The following is a 16,672-nucleotide window of genomic DNA, read 5'->3' on the forward strand; positions in this document are numbered from 1 at the left end:
AGATTTGCTGGGATAAAGAGGACAGTAAGTGGCGCGGCAGACGAGGGGTGGGGAAGTGAAAGTGGAGTGTTATCAGAGGAGAGCACTGGAGAAGGGATTCAGGGCAAGCAGGGGGTCCAGCCACTGTCTTTTTCAGTGAGACGTGGAACAGACTGAAGCTTCCTGCCTGAGGTTCCTGGCAGCCACTGTACCCATCAGCAATATGAAGGGGAGGGGCTTAAGGGGATACCTACCCTGCCAGACCCTGCAGTGTGCACCGTCACCTACAAATCTAGATGTGTTTAAACTGGAAAGAAAAGAAAGCGAGAGAGGCAGACAGATGGGCACACATGGGTGTTTGTGGCAATGCAATTGAGGTTACTGGTCAAGCCAGGCAGGCCAAGAGGAGGAAGGGACAAAGGCAGCTGGGGTGTGCTGGACACTGATTCACCCCAGACTTCTGGTGCTGTCTCCCCAGCCTCCTGCCCTGTGCTCTGTAGCGGGAATGGCCAGTACATGAAGGGCAGATGCCTGTGCCACAGTGGCTGGAAAGGGGCCGAGTGCGATGTGCCCACCAACCAGTGTATCGATGTGGCCTGCAGCAACCATGGGACCTGCATCATGGGCACCTGCATCTGCAACCCTGGCTACAAGGGCGAGAGCTGTGAGGAAGGTAAGACTTGCAGGTGGCAGCTCTGGCACCTTCTTCTGAGATAGAGGCTGGCACATAGGGCCAAGCAGGTGACCAGGGAGCAGGGGGAGCCTCCTGAACCATTCTGTGACCGCTTCCTCACCAAGCCAGAAGCCCATCCACCAGCAACAGTAACTAATCTAAAGGAGGAGGCCAAATACATCCGCGTCTTGGTCAGTAAAGGGGAGAATTGTCATGTACTGATCACTTACCATGTACAAGGCTGTACTGGAAGTCTGTGTCATGTAATTCAAACCTTATTAGGGAGGAGTAACCATCTCTACATTATAGTTAGGGAATCTAAGACACAGAGGGTTGAATAACTTTCCCAAGGATACATGGCTAGTAGATGGCAGAGCTGGGTTTGAGCCCAGTCTTTCTGGCTCCGTAGCCCAAGTTCTTTTCACTCCCCTCTAGGCTCATCTGCTCATTTTTTATCTCCATTTCTGAAGTGTGATTCTATTATAGGCCTCCACACTCTGCCCTGTTTTATCACACTCGTGTGTGTCTGTGTGTGTTCATGTGTATGGCTCTGCAGTACCCATGAGCATGCCTCTCTCCTTTATAAAGTAAATCTATGGCTGTGTAGACTGAGGCTAGCAAAGGGAACTGTTGATTTCACATTGACATGGTTCTTTGCTAGAAAATCCAACCAGGTGAAATAAATTAATATTTCTGTTTCACAAATAAAGAAACTGAGGCCCGGGGAAGGGCAGCAACTTGCCCACGGTCTTTGAACTGACTGATGGCAGAACTGGGATTCATCTCAGGTCTCACTTCAAATCCAGTACTTTTCCTTCTTGACTGCGTGGTATTTCCAGCTGAGAGGAAGAGCCTTATTCACAAGTAGTATAAAGTAGCTGTTAAAAGTGCACACTCTGGAATCAGATACAGGTCTGCATCCTGGCCCTGCCACTAACTAGCCTCAGTTCCCTTGTCTATAAAATGGGAATGCCTTCCTCTGAGGGCCATTGGGAGGATTGAATTAAATGACCCATGTAAAGCACTTAGCTCAGTGTCTGACACATAATAAACGCTCCATAAATGTGAGCTCTTACATTATTAGTATTATTCTGGGGACGATTGAAGCACATTTCCTGTTTCGCCCCACTCCCTTCATCCAAGGTCTTTTGAAATGGTTGGAATTTGCCGTTTGAGACTGATGGATGATGCTGTGCTCCTGTCGTTACCTCCCATTCTCTGCCGTCTAGCACCCTGGCACCTTCCCCAGTGAGTGGAAGAGGCTCCAAGGAGAGCCGATCCTCTAAACTATTTACTGTTTAACAGAGAGCCCCCGCCCAGGCATCTTTGCTCTAAAAATAAAACAGAATGTTAACAGGCCCATTTTCAAAGAGTGGGGAAGAAGAAGAGATTAGTGTCTGAAAAGCATCGCCTCTCTGAGACAAGCTGTGTGTAAACCCCAAGCGTGGCTGGGAGTCCTGATTCAGACCTGTTAACTTTGATGGGGATTACTTTGCGCTATCTGAGAGACAAGGAACGCCAACCCCTGGAACAAAGGAACTCAGCCTTCTTATCCAGAGAATGGTGACCTTCATCTGCTGTCCCTTTTTATTCGAGTCACTTGAGGTGAAAGACCCTGTGAAGGAAAGAGAAACAAAGAAGAGATTCCTCTTGAAACTGTGAGCTGCCCCCAATCCCACCCATGTTGTGTGGGCTAGGGAAGGGCAGTGGTCCTTCCCCAGATGAGCCGGCATCGCACAGCGCCCCAGAGCTGCAGTGTTAGTTATAAGAGAGAAAAAATTGTTTGGAACTTTGATTTACATTATCTATTTGAAAAGAAGTGTTCTTACTCCTGCTTTCTTTTCAGAGGAGGGCCATCTGGTACTGATTCCTGTTATTATTTTTGTTCCTCTGGTGAAGTGTCACTGCATGGTCCTTGTGTTTATAACGGCGTTTTCCCGGGGCCTTTGTCCTCCACCCTTCTCCTCCCCTCCTCCCGATGCTCTGTGCTAAGGGTTTCACTGTGTTTATAAAACATCAGCTAACAAGCTCACTTTTTTTCTCCCCCTTCCTTTTTCTGAAGTTTATTGTCCTGTATTTTTTAAAGCTTGAACGGTGCCAGTAGGACACTTAGAGGAAGTTGGGGGAGGAGCAGAAAAGTAAAAACCTAGACCTTTCACAGTGAAAAGTGAGACACTGTTTTTGGTCCTGCAGAGTGTCTAATAGCTTGTGTGGTCACTGAAGTGTGGAACGTATCGGGGAAAGGCCTGTGTTTGCAGCCTGGTCATGCAGCCCTCATCATTTTGTTAATGAGCTACGCTTCTGCCAGAAATTTTGGCTTGAATGGCAAGCTCTGCAAGGGGAAAAAACGTAACTGTTTGGCACATCTCTAAGAGGAAACTAAGTTAAACTGTCTTCCAGATCAAGGCCAGCCCACCTCCCTGACCATTGCTCCTACTTCATCACAGCTCCCTTCCACCCCAGGCCGGCCACTTCTCCACACTTTACACACAGCTCCTTGGGAAACCACTGTTGTTCCTGAAGCTGTCCCAGAGTGATAGAAGCCAACTTTAATCTCCACCCCAGAGGCTCCAGAAAGCAAGGGCAGAGGCAGAGTGTACTTAGTACCTCTTTGGCAGAGCATCATTGTGGCATAGATACTGGCCTTGTAGGATCAGTAAAGCACAGGGACAATATCTACCCACCCCCAGCAGGAACCTCAGCCAGTTCAGCCTAAATTTCCGGGAGCTGCCTTCACTCCTGAGATGTAGTCTTCCTTAAAACTTCCCTTCTGCTCCACACTCACTTGGCCCAGTTGACCTTCAGAATCAGAGATTAATTGCTTGGAGGTAGCCTCTTATCAGATCCTTTTGATCTTTGTTCTCTGCCTGGACTATCTGCTGAGAGCGTAGGATTCACTTTGCTGGTTCCTGAGTCCTTCCTTAGCCTCATTACATCTACAAAAGCACAGGACTGTGCCACCCAGAACCTCTTGCTGAGCTTGGCAGCCTCCCGGCCTGCTTGCTAATGATGGAGATTTATAGGTTCGACCTGAAGGGTGCCCTGGGATTCTCAGAGACAGTTTCAACCCAATGTTGAGGTTCAGGCACTTACAGAAAAGGAAATACCTTTATAGGCCTCAGGATAGGAATTGCTGAGTTGTTTCCTGTCAAATTGGAAAGTTCTCTGGGCCTAGGGGATTGTCATAGAAGCCTAATGGGCCAGAATAATCCTTCTGAGGTTCCAAGATCTGAGGCAGGCCATGAGAATTTATCACTATTATTACTTTTCTTATTTTTAATTATCAGGAATTCCAACAGGTCATGCTCTAACCATTTTTGCATGGTGTCCAGAGACTGCAGGAGAAGAGATTCTTGGCCTTCATTTGACTTCATTAATCCTCCACATTGTTCTATTTCTTTCTTGTTTTGATTTTATTTCTATTTTTAAGGCATTTTGTGTGTGTGTGTTTATGTAAGTGTATATGCATTCATGTATTTCCAAACTAGTAAGATTATAACGCGAAATGACCGGAGACCTAAACCAGGAAAGAGGGATTCGCATTTAAATTTTTCCATTTGTCATACTACTGTGTGATCTTGGGCAAATTATTTAACCTGTCTGTGCTTTCTGTTTCTTTATCGGTCAAATGAGGATGACAAAAGTAGCTACCTCATACTTACATTGTTAGGATTAAATGAGATAATGTCTATAAAATGCTTAATAGCAAAATATGGTGCAGAAGAGGGACTAAATTAATGCTCGTTGTTGTGATCGTTACTGTGTTTTAAGCAAATGATCACTCCTGAACTCTGATGGTCTTATTAATCATTTAGGTTTTTAGGTTGAACATCTTTAAGACCCTAACTAGCCAAGGAACTTTCTTGATAAGCTAGTTCTCAATATAAATGTTCCCATAATATTGTCGTTTGTAGTTTTTCCCCATTTGTGTCTATGACTCTTATATACCCAGCCTGGGTTTCCCAGTCTTTTATGCAAAAGTCAAGTATACTGGGTTATAAAATATAATTAATAAATAAATTTAAAGGATATCTGGATTATAATTGAGCTCTGACCACAGTTTGCCCCAAGCCATGCTACTGAATGTCCTGATAGGATGGGAAAATAACTTTTTTGCAACAATTCATATAGTCTTTTCAAATCATCATGTCATTTGCTCCTCATAGCAACCTGAGAAGTCAGTGGTCAGTATCTTTACCATACCTGCCTTATAGATGGGAAGCTCAGAGCAGATATGTAATTGGACCATGGACCTAAGACCCTAGGCCCTAATTTTGTCTCTTGAACCTAGGTCCTTAGGCCAAATGGAGAGCTTTTTCTTCTGTAGCATAGGGCTCCCTCGTGAGTTCCTGTTAGGAGGGGCCTGACCATACTCATCACAGCACCATCAGCACACTTTCTCCAACAGCTACGTGTTGCCTTTCCTCCCCAGGATACCACCGTGCCCTCACAATTACAAAATGAATAGCATCCCTACCTCCCTAAAGAGAAAGACAGACCTGAAAACTTTTTGGCAGAGAAAGAACATGAATCGACCTCCTTTACCAATCCTGTCTTCTCTCTGCCACCTGTTGCACTTTCCATATGAACTGGAGCCACTTCACTTAATTCTCAGTAGTCCTCTCCTTTTCCATGCAGTGCTTTGCAGAAGATTAGAGGTCTCTGTTAATTTTGTGTAGCCCTATAACTAAAGCTTTGATTTGGGAAAGTCAGTCCCTGATAGAAGAAATATTGGCCTCAGCATCAGACAGAACAGTCTTCAGATTCTTCTCTGGATGTGGAGTAATTGGAATCCTTGTGCACTGCTGGTGGGAATGTAAAATGGTAGCACTACTATGGAAAACAGCGTGATCGTTCCTCAAAAAATCTAAAATAGAATTTACCATATGATCCAGCAATTTCATTTCTGGACATATATTCAAATGAATTGAAAGAGAGTTTCAAAGAGATGTTTGTACACCTGTGTTCATAGCAACCCTATTCATAATAGCCAAAAGGTGGAAGCAACCTGAGTTTCTATCCATGTATGAATGGATAAACAAAATGAGGTAAAAACACACAATGGAATAGTATTCAGCCTTCAAAAGGAAGGAAATTCTGGCCATGCCGCAACATGGGTGAACCTTGAAGACATTATGCCAAGTGAAACAAACCATCACAAAATGATAAATACTGGATGATTCCCCTTACATTAGGTACCTAGAGTAGTCAAATTCGTAGAGATAGAAAATAGAATGGTGGTTGTCAGGGCTGAGGGAAAGGGGAAATAGGAAGTTGTTTAATGGGTGCAGAGTTTCAGCTTTGCAAGATGAAAAGAGTTCTGGAAACTGACAATGGTGATGGTTGCCCAACACCATCCGCATCCTCAACAGCACTGGCTTGTACACTTACCAGTGGCTAAGATGGTAAATTTTATGTTATGTTTATTTTACCACGATTTTAGAAATCAGGAAAAGAATTTCTCTCTGGTAGAGTTTAGCTGTGTGATCTATCATAAATTATTTACCTCTGAGAGCCTCAGTTTCCTCATCTGTATCTCACTGGGTTACTGAGAAAACTGAATCTGACAGTGTATATAAAGTGGTTAGAGTGTAAGCACAGAGCAAATGACCCACAGTGTTACTCTCCTTTTCCTCTTTCTGGGTTGTCTCTTGAGACCACTTTGACCTTGGGTTCTGGGAGCACTAAAGGGCTGCCTGGCTGTGAGCCACTGCTATGTAGGTCACCTACCACATAAAGAGAAGCTGTGCAAAGTCAAAACATATTGAATTGTTTGCCCTCATGAAAGTGAAGTTTTTTGTTGTCATTTTGGTCATTTGCCTTTTAGAGACAGTCTCACTCTGTTACCCAGGTTGGAGTATAGTGGCACAATCATAGCTCATTGCAGCTTCGACCTCCTAGGCCCAAGCAATTCTCCTGCCTCAGTCTCTCAATTTGCTGGGACTACAGGCATGTCCCACCATGCCTAGCTAACTTTTTAAATTTTTTGTAGAGACAGGATCTCACTCTGTTGCCCAGGCTGGTCTCAAACCCCTGGCCTCAAGTGATCTTCCCACTCCAGCCTCCCAAAGTGCTGGGATTACAGGTGTGAGTCACCATGCCTGGCCAGGAAGGTGAAGTTGAAAGTTCGTATCAATCCCAATAATTTGGAGAAGATGATAAAATCTAGTGGAATTTAATTACAAAATAAATTCTCATCTAAATCAAGGAATCTATTTTAGTCTCATGCTCTCATAAATAAACTTGCATTATGAAGTGATAATAAAAGTTTGTTCTCTGAAGACTTATTTAACTCCTCCTGTGTACCAGGCACTGTTCTAGGAGGTGGAGATTCAAAAGTGAATGAAGGAGTGTCCATAGGCACAAAGTGCAGTGCTGATGCTTGAGACACATTTCTTACTCTGTCTGCCCCACAAATGAAGAGTTAGGGATTTCTATCTGGGTGGAGTTGGGAACCCAGCTCTGCCATTTGCTACAGTACTCTCTCACCATACCAAGTGGCCTCTGCATCCTTCTACCAGAATGTGTGAAGCCTCTTGGCCGCAAAGCTAAGTAGTTTTCTTAAAGGAGTCTCACCTTTGCTGGTCAGATGCTTACGTATGTTCTCTTTCCTCCATCTCACAGTGGACTGCATGGACCCCACGTGTTCAGGCCGGGGCGTCTGCGTGAGAGGCGAATGCCACTGCTCTGTGGGATGGGGAGGCACCAACTGCGAGACCCCTAGAGCCACATGCTTAGACCAATGTTCAGGCCATGGAACCTTCCTCCCCGACACCGGGCTTTGCAGCTGTGATCCAAGCTGGACTGGACACGACTGTTCTATCGGTAAATGCACGGGGATGAAGGGTGGGTGGAGGATGAGTCGGGGTGAGGAGGAATGAGGGGTGGGGTGTGAGGGGTGGGGGGTGGGGAGAAGCAGCATGGGCAGAGGGAGGGGATTTCTACTGTGACATGGTCACCATTCAGTCCTGATCAGGGACGTGACTTTTCTCAATCATGTAGCAATGCATTCCCCATGCCTCTGCGTGCTTTTGTTCTTTCTCTGAACTCTGGCCTTCAATACTTTTAGGTAGAGATAGGATTCAAAAATTACATCCTTACATCATTCGTTCCATAGCAGTGTTCTTGAAATTCAAAACTACCCCTCAACAATAGTACTTATAGATATGTGTCACTGAAATCTCATCTCATGTTAAGACGTTATCCCTGGAGGCAAGGCCATAGGGAAAGTTTTCCTAGTTAAGCTCTGTAGGGGTGGGCTTCACAGGATGCATGTCCCTGCCATCAAACCCTTCGGTTTCACCTGTTTCTCAGAATGAAGTCCAAACTGGGTGTAGTGTTTAGGGTTCTTGGGAATCTGGCCCCCACCTGCCCTTCTAGCCAAACACTCTGTTAGTTACTAAGCTCCATGAGGGTAGCAAACATGTCTTATTCACCCTGAAGCCCCAGGACTCAGCATGGCCTTACCCACAGCACCTACTCAATAAATAGTGATGAATGAATGAATGAACACATGATCGACTGTGTTCTTGATTGTGGCATTTGGTTCACCACAGGGTTTGTACATATAAAGTACAAAGGATAATTATGTTGGCACCCTTCTGTTTGAAAACACTATGATTTATAGATCCTTTCCAAGTGAGGATTAAATAAGAGCATATGTGAGTCACCTAGCACGGTATTGGGTTACATTCACATCTAATCTTTCATTGAATCTGTGCAAATCCCTATGAGACAGGTGTCATTTATCCACGTTTTACCAATTTGCATAATACTTTAATCACTGAATACTTACTGTGCACCTACAATATACCAGACACTCTTCTAATTAGACAGGATGAAGAGACAAAAGAGTCCCTGCCTTTGTAGAGTGTGCATTCTGGGAAAGGAGGGGGGGCAGACAACAATGACAGAATGAAGATAAGTAAACCAATAAAGGACCTAAGGCTCAGAAAAAATTTAAGTAATCCTGCCCAGGGACAAAAAGCTAAAAAGTGATAGCCTCTCCAGCTATGCTTTTTTATTCCAAATCATTTTCCTCAGCACTCCACGCTGTTTAAACAAAGTGAGGCTCAGATTAGCTCATTTTGTTGTATATTAACAGTTCTAGTGGTGATCGAGAAAGATGGTTGAGACCTTTGGCAAAAATGAGATCCATGCAGCATTCATGCCTTTGGAATACTTTGGACTACCTTTCACTGTTGAATGGAGAATCGGTGTTAAATACACAGTCTCAATTGGACTTTTATCCTTGTTTGCAAAGCTCATGTAAAGACATGATTGTAAGCACAGATGTGCAGGGTCTCAGGAATAATTCTTTTTATATGGCTTTGTTTATAGCGATATAATAAATGGTCCTCTTAAAGCTATACTGGCTTGCATTGTTCATTATGTGGCCACAAAGCTAATTTATGATAGGCATATATCTGTGTCTTGCACGGTTAATCCCTGATGAAACCCCACAGCCTCTGAGGAGATAGGTATAACTTTGGATGAGATTATTAAGTATTCTTTAGTTAGCCCTGTAAATGGAAAGAACAGAACTATTAAAAGGGACTTTGAATAGAATTATGAGCTCTCCTCTCCTCACTCTTGGCCACACCATTCCCTATAACTGCTATCAAACGTGTATGTGTCCTCATGTACAAAGGCAAGAGAGAACCATGTGATGAGGAAACTCCCTGAGACGGACTTTCTTCAGACAGACTTGAGTTCAAATCTTGGCTCTGCTACTTACTAATTATAATTTTGGGCAAGTTACTTTACCCTCTGGAGCTGTAAAATGGAAATAATGATAGTACCTACCTTCTGGAGTCATAGTGAGAAATATTTAAGAAATGAAAAAGTCTCAGACCACAGTGCAATCAAATTAGAACTCAGAATTCAGAAACTAACTCAAACCGCACAACTTCATGGAAAGTGAACAACTGTCTCTTGAATGGTGACTGGATAAACAATGAAATGAAGACAGAAATAAAGATGTTCTTAGAAACCAGCGAGAACGAATACACAATATACCAGAATCCCTGGGGCACATTTAGAGCAGTGTCTGGAGGAAAATTTATAGTAATAAATGCCTACATGAGAAGAAAGGAAATATCTAAAATTGACACCCTATCATCAAAATTGAAAGAGCTAGAGGAGCAAGATCAAAAAAACTCAAAACGTAGCAGAAGACAAGAAATAACTAAGATCAGAGCAGAACTGAAGGAGACAGAGACACAAAAAGCCCTTCAAAAAATCAGTAAATCCAGGAGCTGGTTTTTCGAAAAGATCAACAAAAGAGATGGACCACTAGCCAGATTAATAAAAAAGAAAAAAGAGAATAATCAAATAGATGAAATAAAAAACGATAAAGGGGATATCACCACAGATTCCACAGAAATATAAACCGCCATCAGAGATTACTACAAACAACTCTATGCACATAAACCACTAAACCTGGAAGAAATGGATAAATTCCTAGACACTTGCATCCTCCCAAGCCTAAACCAGGAAGAAGTCAAAACCCTGAATAGACAAATAACAAGGGCTGAAGTTGAGGCAGCAGTTAATAGCCTACCACCCAAAAAAAGCCCAGGTCCAGGTGGGTTCACAGCCGAATTCTACCAGACATACAAAGAGGAGCTGGTACCATTCCTTCTGAAACTATTCCAAACAATCCAAAAAGAGGGAATCCTCCCCAAATCATTTTATGAGACCAACATCATCCTGATACCAAAACCAGGCAGAGACTCAACAAGAAAAGAAAACTTCAGGCCAATATCCATGATGAACATAGATGCAAAAATCTTCAATAAAATACTGGCAGACCGATTGCAACAGTACATCAAAAAGCTTATCCATCATGAACAAGTAGGCTTCATCCCGGGGATGCAAGGCTGGTTCAACATACTCAAGTCTATAAATGTAATTCACCACATAAACAGAACCAAAGACAAAAACCATGTGATTATCTCAATAGATGCAGAGAAGGCCTTTGACAAAATTCAACAGCGCTTTATGCTAAAAACTCTGAATAAACTAGGTATCGATGGAGCGTATCTTAAAATAATAAAAGCTGTTTACGGCAAACTCACAGCCAATATCATACTGAATGGGCAAAAAGTGGAGCTTTCCCTTTGAAATCTGGCACTAGACAAGGATGCCCTCTCTCACCACTTATTCAATATAGTATTGGAAGTTCTAACCAGAATAATCAGGCAAGAAAAATAAAGGGTATTCAATTAGGAAAGGAGGAAGTCAGTTGTCTCTATTTGCAGATGACATGATTGTGTATTTAAAAGACCCCATCGTCCCAGCCCAAAATCTCCTGAAACTGATAAGAAACTTCAGCAAAGTCTCAGGATACAAAATCAATGTGCAACAATCACAAGCATTCCGATACACCAATAACAGAGAGCCAAAGCATGAGCAAACTCCCATTTGCAATTGCTGCAAGAAGAATAAAATACCTAGGAATACAACTAACAAAGGAGGTAAGGGACCTCTTCAAGAATAACTACAAACAACTGCTCAAAGAAATCAGAGAGAAAACAAACAGATGGAAAAACATTCCATGCTCGTGATTAGGAAGAATCAATATCGTGAAAATGGCTGTACTGCCCAAAGTAATTTATAGATTCAGCGCTATCCCCATCAAGCTACCAATGACCTTCTTCACAGAACTGGAAAAAAAAAAAAACACCATAAACTTCATATGGAACCAAAAGAGAGGCCACATAGCCAAGTCAATTCTAAGCAAAAAGAACAAAGCTAGAGGCATCACGCTACCTGACTTCAAACTATATCGCAAGGCTACAGTAATCAAAACAGCATGGTACTGGTACCAAAACAGAGATATAGACCAATGGAACAGAACAGAGGCCTCGGAGGCAGCACCACACATCTACAACCATCCAATCTGACAAACCTGACAAAAACAAGCAATGGGGAAAGGATTCCCTGTTTAATAAATGGTATTGGGAAAACTGGCTAGCCATGTGCAGAAAGCAGAAACTGCACCCCTTCCTGACACCTTACACTAAAATTAACTCCAGATGGATTAAAGACTTAAACATAAGACCTAACACCATAAAAACCCTAGAAGAAAACCTAGGCAAAACCATTTAGGACTTAGTCATAGGCAAGGACTTCATGACTAAAACACCTAAATCATTGGCAACAAAAGCCAAAATAGACAATTGGGATCTAATTAAACTCTGGAGCCTTCTGCACATTAAAAGAAACAATCATTAGAGTGAACTGGCAACCAACAGAATGTGAAAAAATTTTTACAGTCTATTCATCTGACAAAGGGCTAATATCCAGAATCTATAAAGAACTAAAACAAATTTACAAGAAAAAAAAACAAACCCATTCGAAAGTGGGCAAAGGATATGAACAGACACTTTACAAAAGAAGACAAAAATGAGATTAACAAACATGCTCATCATCACTGGCCATTAGAGACATGCAAATCAAAACTACATTGAGATACCATCTCACACCAGTTAGGATGGCGATCATTAAAAAAAGCTGGAGACAACAGATGCTGGAGAGGATGTGGAGAAATAGGAAGACTTTTACACTGTTGATGGGAGTGTAAATTAGTTCAACCTTTGTAGAAGACAGTGTGGCATTCCTCAAGGACCTGGACGTAGAAATTCCATTTGACTCAGCAATCCCATTACTGGGTATATATCCAAAGGATTATAAATTGTTCTGTTATAAGGACACATGCACACGTATGTTCATTGCGGCACTGTTTACAATAGCAAAGACTTGGAACCAACCCAAATGCCCATCAGTGATAGACTGGATAGGGAAAATGTGGCACATATACACCATGGAATACTATGCAGCCATAAAAACCGATGAGTTCGTGTCCTTTGTCGGGACATTGATGAACCTGGAAAACATCATTCTCAGCAAACTGACACAAGAACAGAAAATCAAACACTGCATGTTCTCACTCATAGGCGGATGTTGAACAATGAGAACACATGGACACAGGGAGGGGAGCATCACACACTGAGGTCTGTGTGGGGCGTCTAGGGGAGGGACAGCTAGGGGTGGGAAGTTGGGAAGGGATATCATGGTGAGAAATGCCAGATATAGGTGATGGGGAGGAAGGCAGCAAACCACATTGCCATGTATGTACCTATGCAACAATCCTGCATGTTCTTTACATGTACTCCAGAACCTAAATGCAATTAAACAAATATATATATATATATGTATATTTTATTTCTTAAAAAGGAAAATGAAAACGATTTGGCCCATTATATGAGCTCAATACCTGTTAACTATTTTTATGATGTTAATTAAAACACTCATTGGTGGAGCAATTGATATTAACAAATTTGATAGTAAGAGGCAAGATGAAATCCCTTTCAGAAATACAGATCCTAAATTTTTCTGTAGCCTGTCACTGACTAGAAGGGTGTCATGATTGCCACAAGGCCAGGGATTTAAAAGGCAGCTTTAAAACTGTTGTAATAGTAAAAGCAATTGGTGTTTGTTGAGTATCATAGAAACACACCCTGCACAAAAGCAGCCCTGCGAGGTTAGGATGACAGGTATGGTATTGCCCCGGTTCCTGTGCTGAAGCTAGGGTAGTGGCTGTGACTTGCAGGAGCTGTGCTGGTGAGGGAGGAAGCTGGGAGTCAAGGCCTGGCCCTGCGCTGGGGCAGCCTGCTTCCCAGCACTCCCCACAGGCCGCATTCCTCCTCAGCTGTCACCTTGCCTCTGGAAGCAGGTTTGAAGGAGAATGAGGGCGCTTCAACTGCTGTCTCTCCTCAGCCCCTGCTGTATAGGAACTGCTGGCCTGGGTTCCACCCTGCTTCTGCCACATGTTCACTGTGTGACCTTGGCAAGAAACTTCGCTTTCCTTGACTTCAGTTTCCTTATCTGAAAGATGGAGATAGTAATAGTACCTACCTCAGCAGGTTGTGTAATCACTAAAGTACATTATTTTTGTATGCACATAGGACAGCGCCTGTCATAGAAGAAACACTTAATGTCTCTACCACCTCCCTTCCAAGGGGACTTTCACTGAGTGGAAGCTGTTTTGAAACTCGAGTTTTTGCAGTGAAGCTAAGCAAGGAATGCCTTGTTGCCTGGATCCACTATAGAGCCAAGAAACTATGTTTAGGGAGTTGGCTACAGGGCAGCAGAACAGGCACTGGGCTTTTTGGGGAAAGTGTTGCTCCCCACTCATTGAATGGCTTCAGCATGTGGCTTAACCCTCTAACCCTTAGTTTTCCCTTAGGTAAAATTACTTTATGGAATTACTGTGAGGATAGGTGAGGAAATATGGGCAAAATGGTTTTCACCGTGTCTGGCACAGCTCACAGCCTGGACAAGCAGTAGTGCTAGTCATCTTGCCTGTGCTTCTTGCTGCCTGGCATGGCTGGGCTGGCACAGATGCTGCCTGGCATGGCTGGGCTGGCACAGACACTGCCCAGTCCCTCCCATCAGGACCTGCAGGCCAAAAGGCAAATCCCAAGTGATCCTTGCATTGGTTCTGGGTTCTTGGGTTGGCAGAGATGGTCCCCTGCTGCCTGCTGCCTCCTAGGAAGGAACACTGTCTATTCCCTGAGACATGTGTCTTGCTGTTTGGCACCAAGAACAGGATTTAATGAAAGCAGTTTAAATCAACATGCCCTGCACTCAACAACCAGCCCTGTATTGAAATGTGAGCTGACAAGTTCCCCAGCACTTTGGTTAGGTTTGTGGAAACAGTGAAGTCAGATTTTATACAAGTGTTTACTCAGTTCCCTGGCTTCCTGGCAACTTGGCTTCCAGTCCCATCTCAGAAATTCCTCTTTCAAACCAGCCTTATGCATGTGGTCTTCCTTCCTGATAAGCCACACGAGATAACTGTTGGAACAGATTCTTATGGCCCAGAAGAGCATAGGACATAGGCACCAGGGGGACTTCACTTCCTGAGTCATTTGGGAGGATGATACTGATCAGGGTGGTAGTGATGGTAGGGGCTACTGCTGATGCTGTTAAACAGATAGAGAAGAGTTGGAGAGGGGGAATGACTGACCCGGAGTGAGTCAGCTTTCCAGTGGCAGTTGAATTAAATCCAGGCCCTTCGTTCCCAAGTCCTCAGCTCTTGCCTCATGCCCACCTTCTATCCAAAGAGATGTTCGTGTTACCAGTCTTATCTTTCTTTCTGACAAGCCACAGGATAGAGTAACAAAGAGCCATCCATTTATTAGTGTTTAGCATGTACCAGGCACTGAAATAAGTCCTTTATAACCTTATCTGAGTAAAGGTTCGTAAGAACTCTGGGAAGGAAGTATTACCATTTCCAGATGAGGAAACTGAAGCCCAGAAAGATTAAATTACATGTCGGCATCCTTCTCACCCAATTAATAAGTGGCAGAGTCCAGATTCAAACCAGATCTTGCTCCAAGGTCTCTCCTGAACACTATGTTATACTGAGCAATGTATCTTAATCAGTCTCTCTTTCTCTTTCTCTCTAACCAAGCTGTGAGCTCTGTGAGGTTGGGGCCTATCAATATCCCTAGCATAGGGCAAACATGCATTAGGTTCTCAGTGATTATTCCATGAATGACTTAACCAGTGAATAGTCAAAGGAAGACGAAGAGCCCACTGGGAACACAGAGAAGGGAGTGGCTGCAGCTGAAAGCTCTGTCTAGGAAGATGCCAACAGCAAACCTAATCCCTTCTCTCAGGACTCCACCTCCTCCCCAGCTCCTCACAAATCCCTTCCCTCCCACTCCCCACACGTTGTGCTGGGCTAACACCAAACAGCTCTCAGCACTCCTTCTCTGTCACTTCCCAGACCTAGATCATGTTAGTTTCATGTGCAGTGCCAGCCAGCCACAAGCCCTCTTGGACAAAAGCTGGCATCATTTCACCTCCCTGAAGCCATCTTTCCCAGGGAGCAGGCCTGCTGGGCTGGATGCCTCATCAACTTTTGCATAAAGTGGGTACACTCAGCAGCACGGCTATGCAGAACAACTCACATCTCCCCTTCCAAACACTTTAATTGGCTTTTCACCCTTTTGGCTCAGAGCTGTCTCAGAACAGGGAAAGAATTTAATCTCTTTGAGATGGTCTTTAGAATTGGAAAGGCTCACCTTTCTTTCAGAGCTTAATGGATTCTAAAGATTTCGTGCTCCATGTCATTTTCCATGGTACCCTTTCAAAGGCCATTCCTTAGGCTTATCATTTGCCCCTGTTGGTTCTCCTTCGGGTCTTCCTTCCCCACCCTCACCCCCATAGCCCCTCTCCTCAGCCTTATAAATTCATTCCTCATTTTCACTGCTCTGTGAGCTCTCTCCAGTCTTGTCTCCCATAAATGACTTTTATTTGAGAGAGCCCTCTCGCTATATTTTATTCCTTAGGGTTGCTGGCTCACGGAAGCAGTACATAGCAGAGATTCTGCCTGTAAAATGCTCATGCTGTGGGTTTATGATTCTTATCATTTGATTGCAATTGAGTTTCATGGAATAACAGTTGGAGATGTTTTAGAGATTCAGTGGCATAGGTTTGGAGGTAACATGTGCAGTCAGCAAGAATTGCATGAAATTTGGAGTAGGACCAGGCTAAATTTTCAGGACTCAGCTTAAGCATAGATAATGGCTAATGATACCTGCCTTGCAGGAGTATTTTCCAGATTAGATTTAACATGTATACTTAAGTTGCCTAGCATGGTGGCTGCATTCAGTAAGCAGTCAATAAATGAAGTATTTGTATGTATTTTTAGAATGCATGATTAGATTTCAGACATCCAAACGGTCCTTAGACTCTAACAAATTTAATTCTTAGGACAGTTTACAGAGTGAAGGTTTGGACCCGAAAGACCTGGATCTGAATCTGTGTGACCTTAAACAACTCTCTTTCTCTCTCAGAGGCTCGGTTTCCTTGCAGTTTCTGAGTCTCTCTACCATCCCCGTTCCCCAGCCCCCAACACTGGTCATTGACTCTAGATGAAGAGTCATTATCTAGATTATCTAGATCATTACCTAGATGAAGAGTCTAGATGAAGAGTTAGATAAA

General features: G+C 43.5%; 1 protein-coding gene across 12 annotated transcripts in view; it reads left to right on the top strand.

The window, feature by feature from the left end:
- Positions 1-16,672, top strand: part of TENM4 (teneurin transmembrane protein 4) — a 3,057,282-nt gene that overhangs the window by 2,901,084 nt on the left and 139,526 nt on the right. For all 12 annotated transcript variants that reach the window (XM_032296006.1, XM_032296008.1, XM_032296015.1 and 9 more), the window contains 2 exons: positions 458-652; positions 7,277-7,477. In XM_032296006.1, coding sequence (XP_032151897.1) covers positions 458-652; positions 7,277-7,477 — 396 coding nt within the window. The remainder of the gene's footprint in view (positions 1-457; positions 653-7,276; positions 7,478-16,672) is intronic.

Source organism: Sapajus apella, unplaced genomic scaffold (genome assembly GCF_009761245.1).
Source record: "Sapajus apella isolate SASKATOON/1434 unplaced genomic scaffold, GSC_monkey_1.0 scaffold34, whole genome shotgun sequence".
NCBI classification, from domain to species: Eukaryota; Metazoa; Chordata; class Mammalia; order Primates; family Cebidae; genus Sapajus; species Sapajus apella.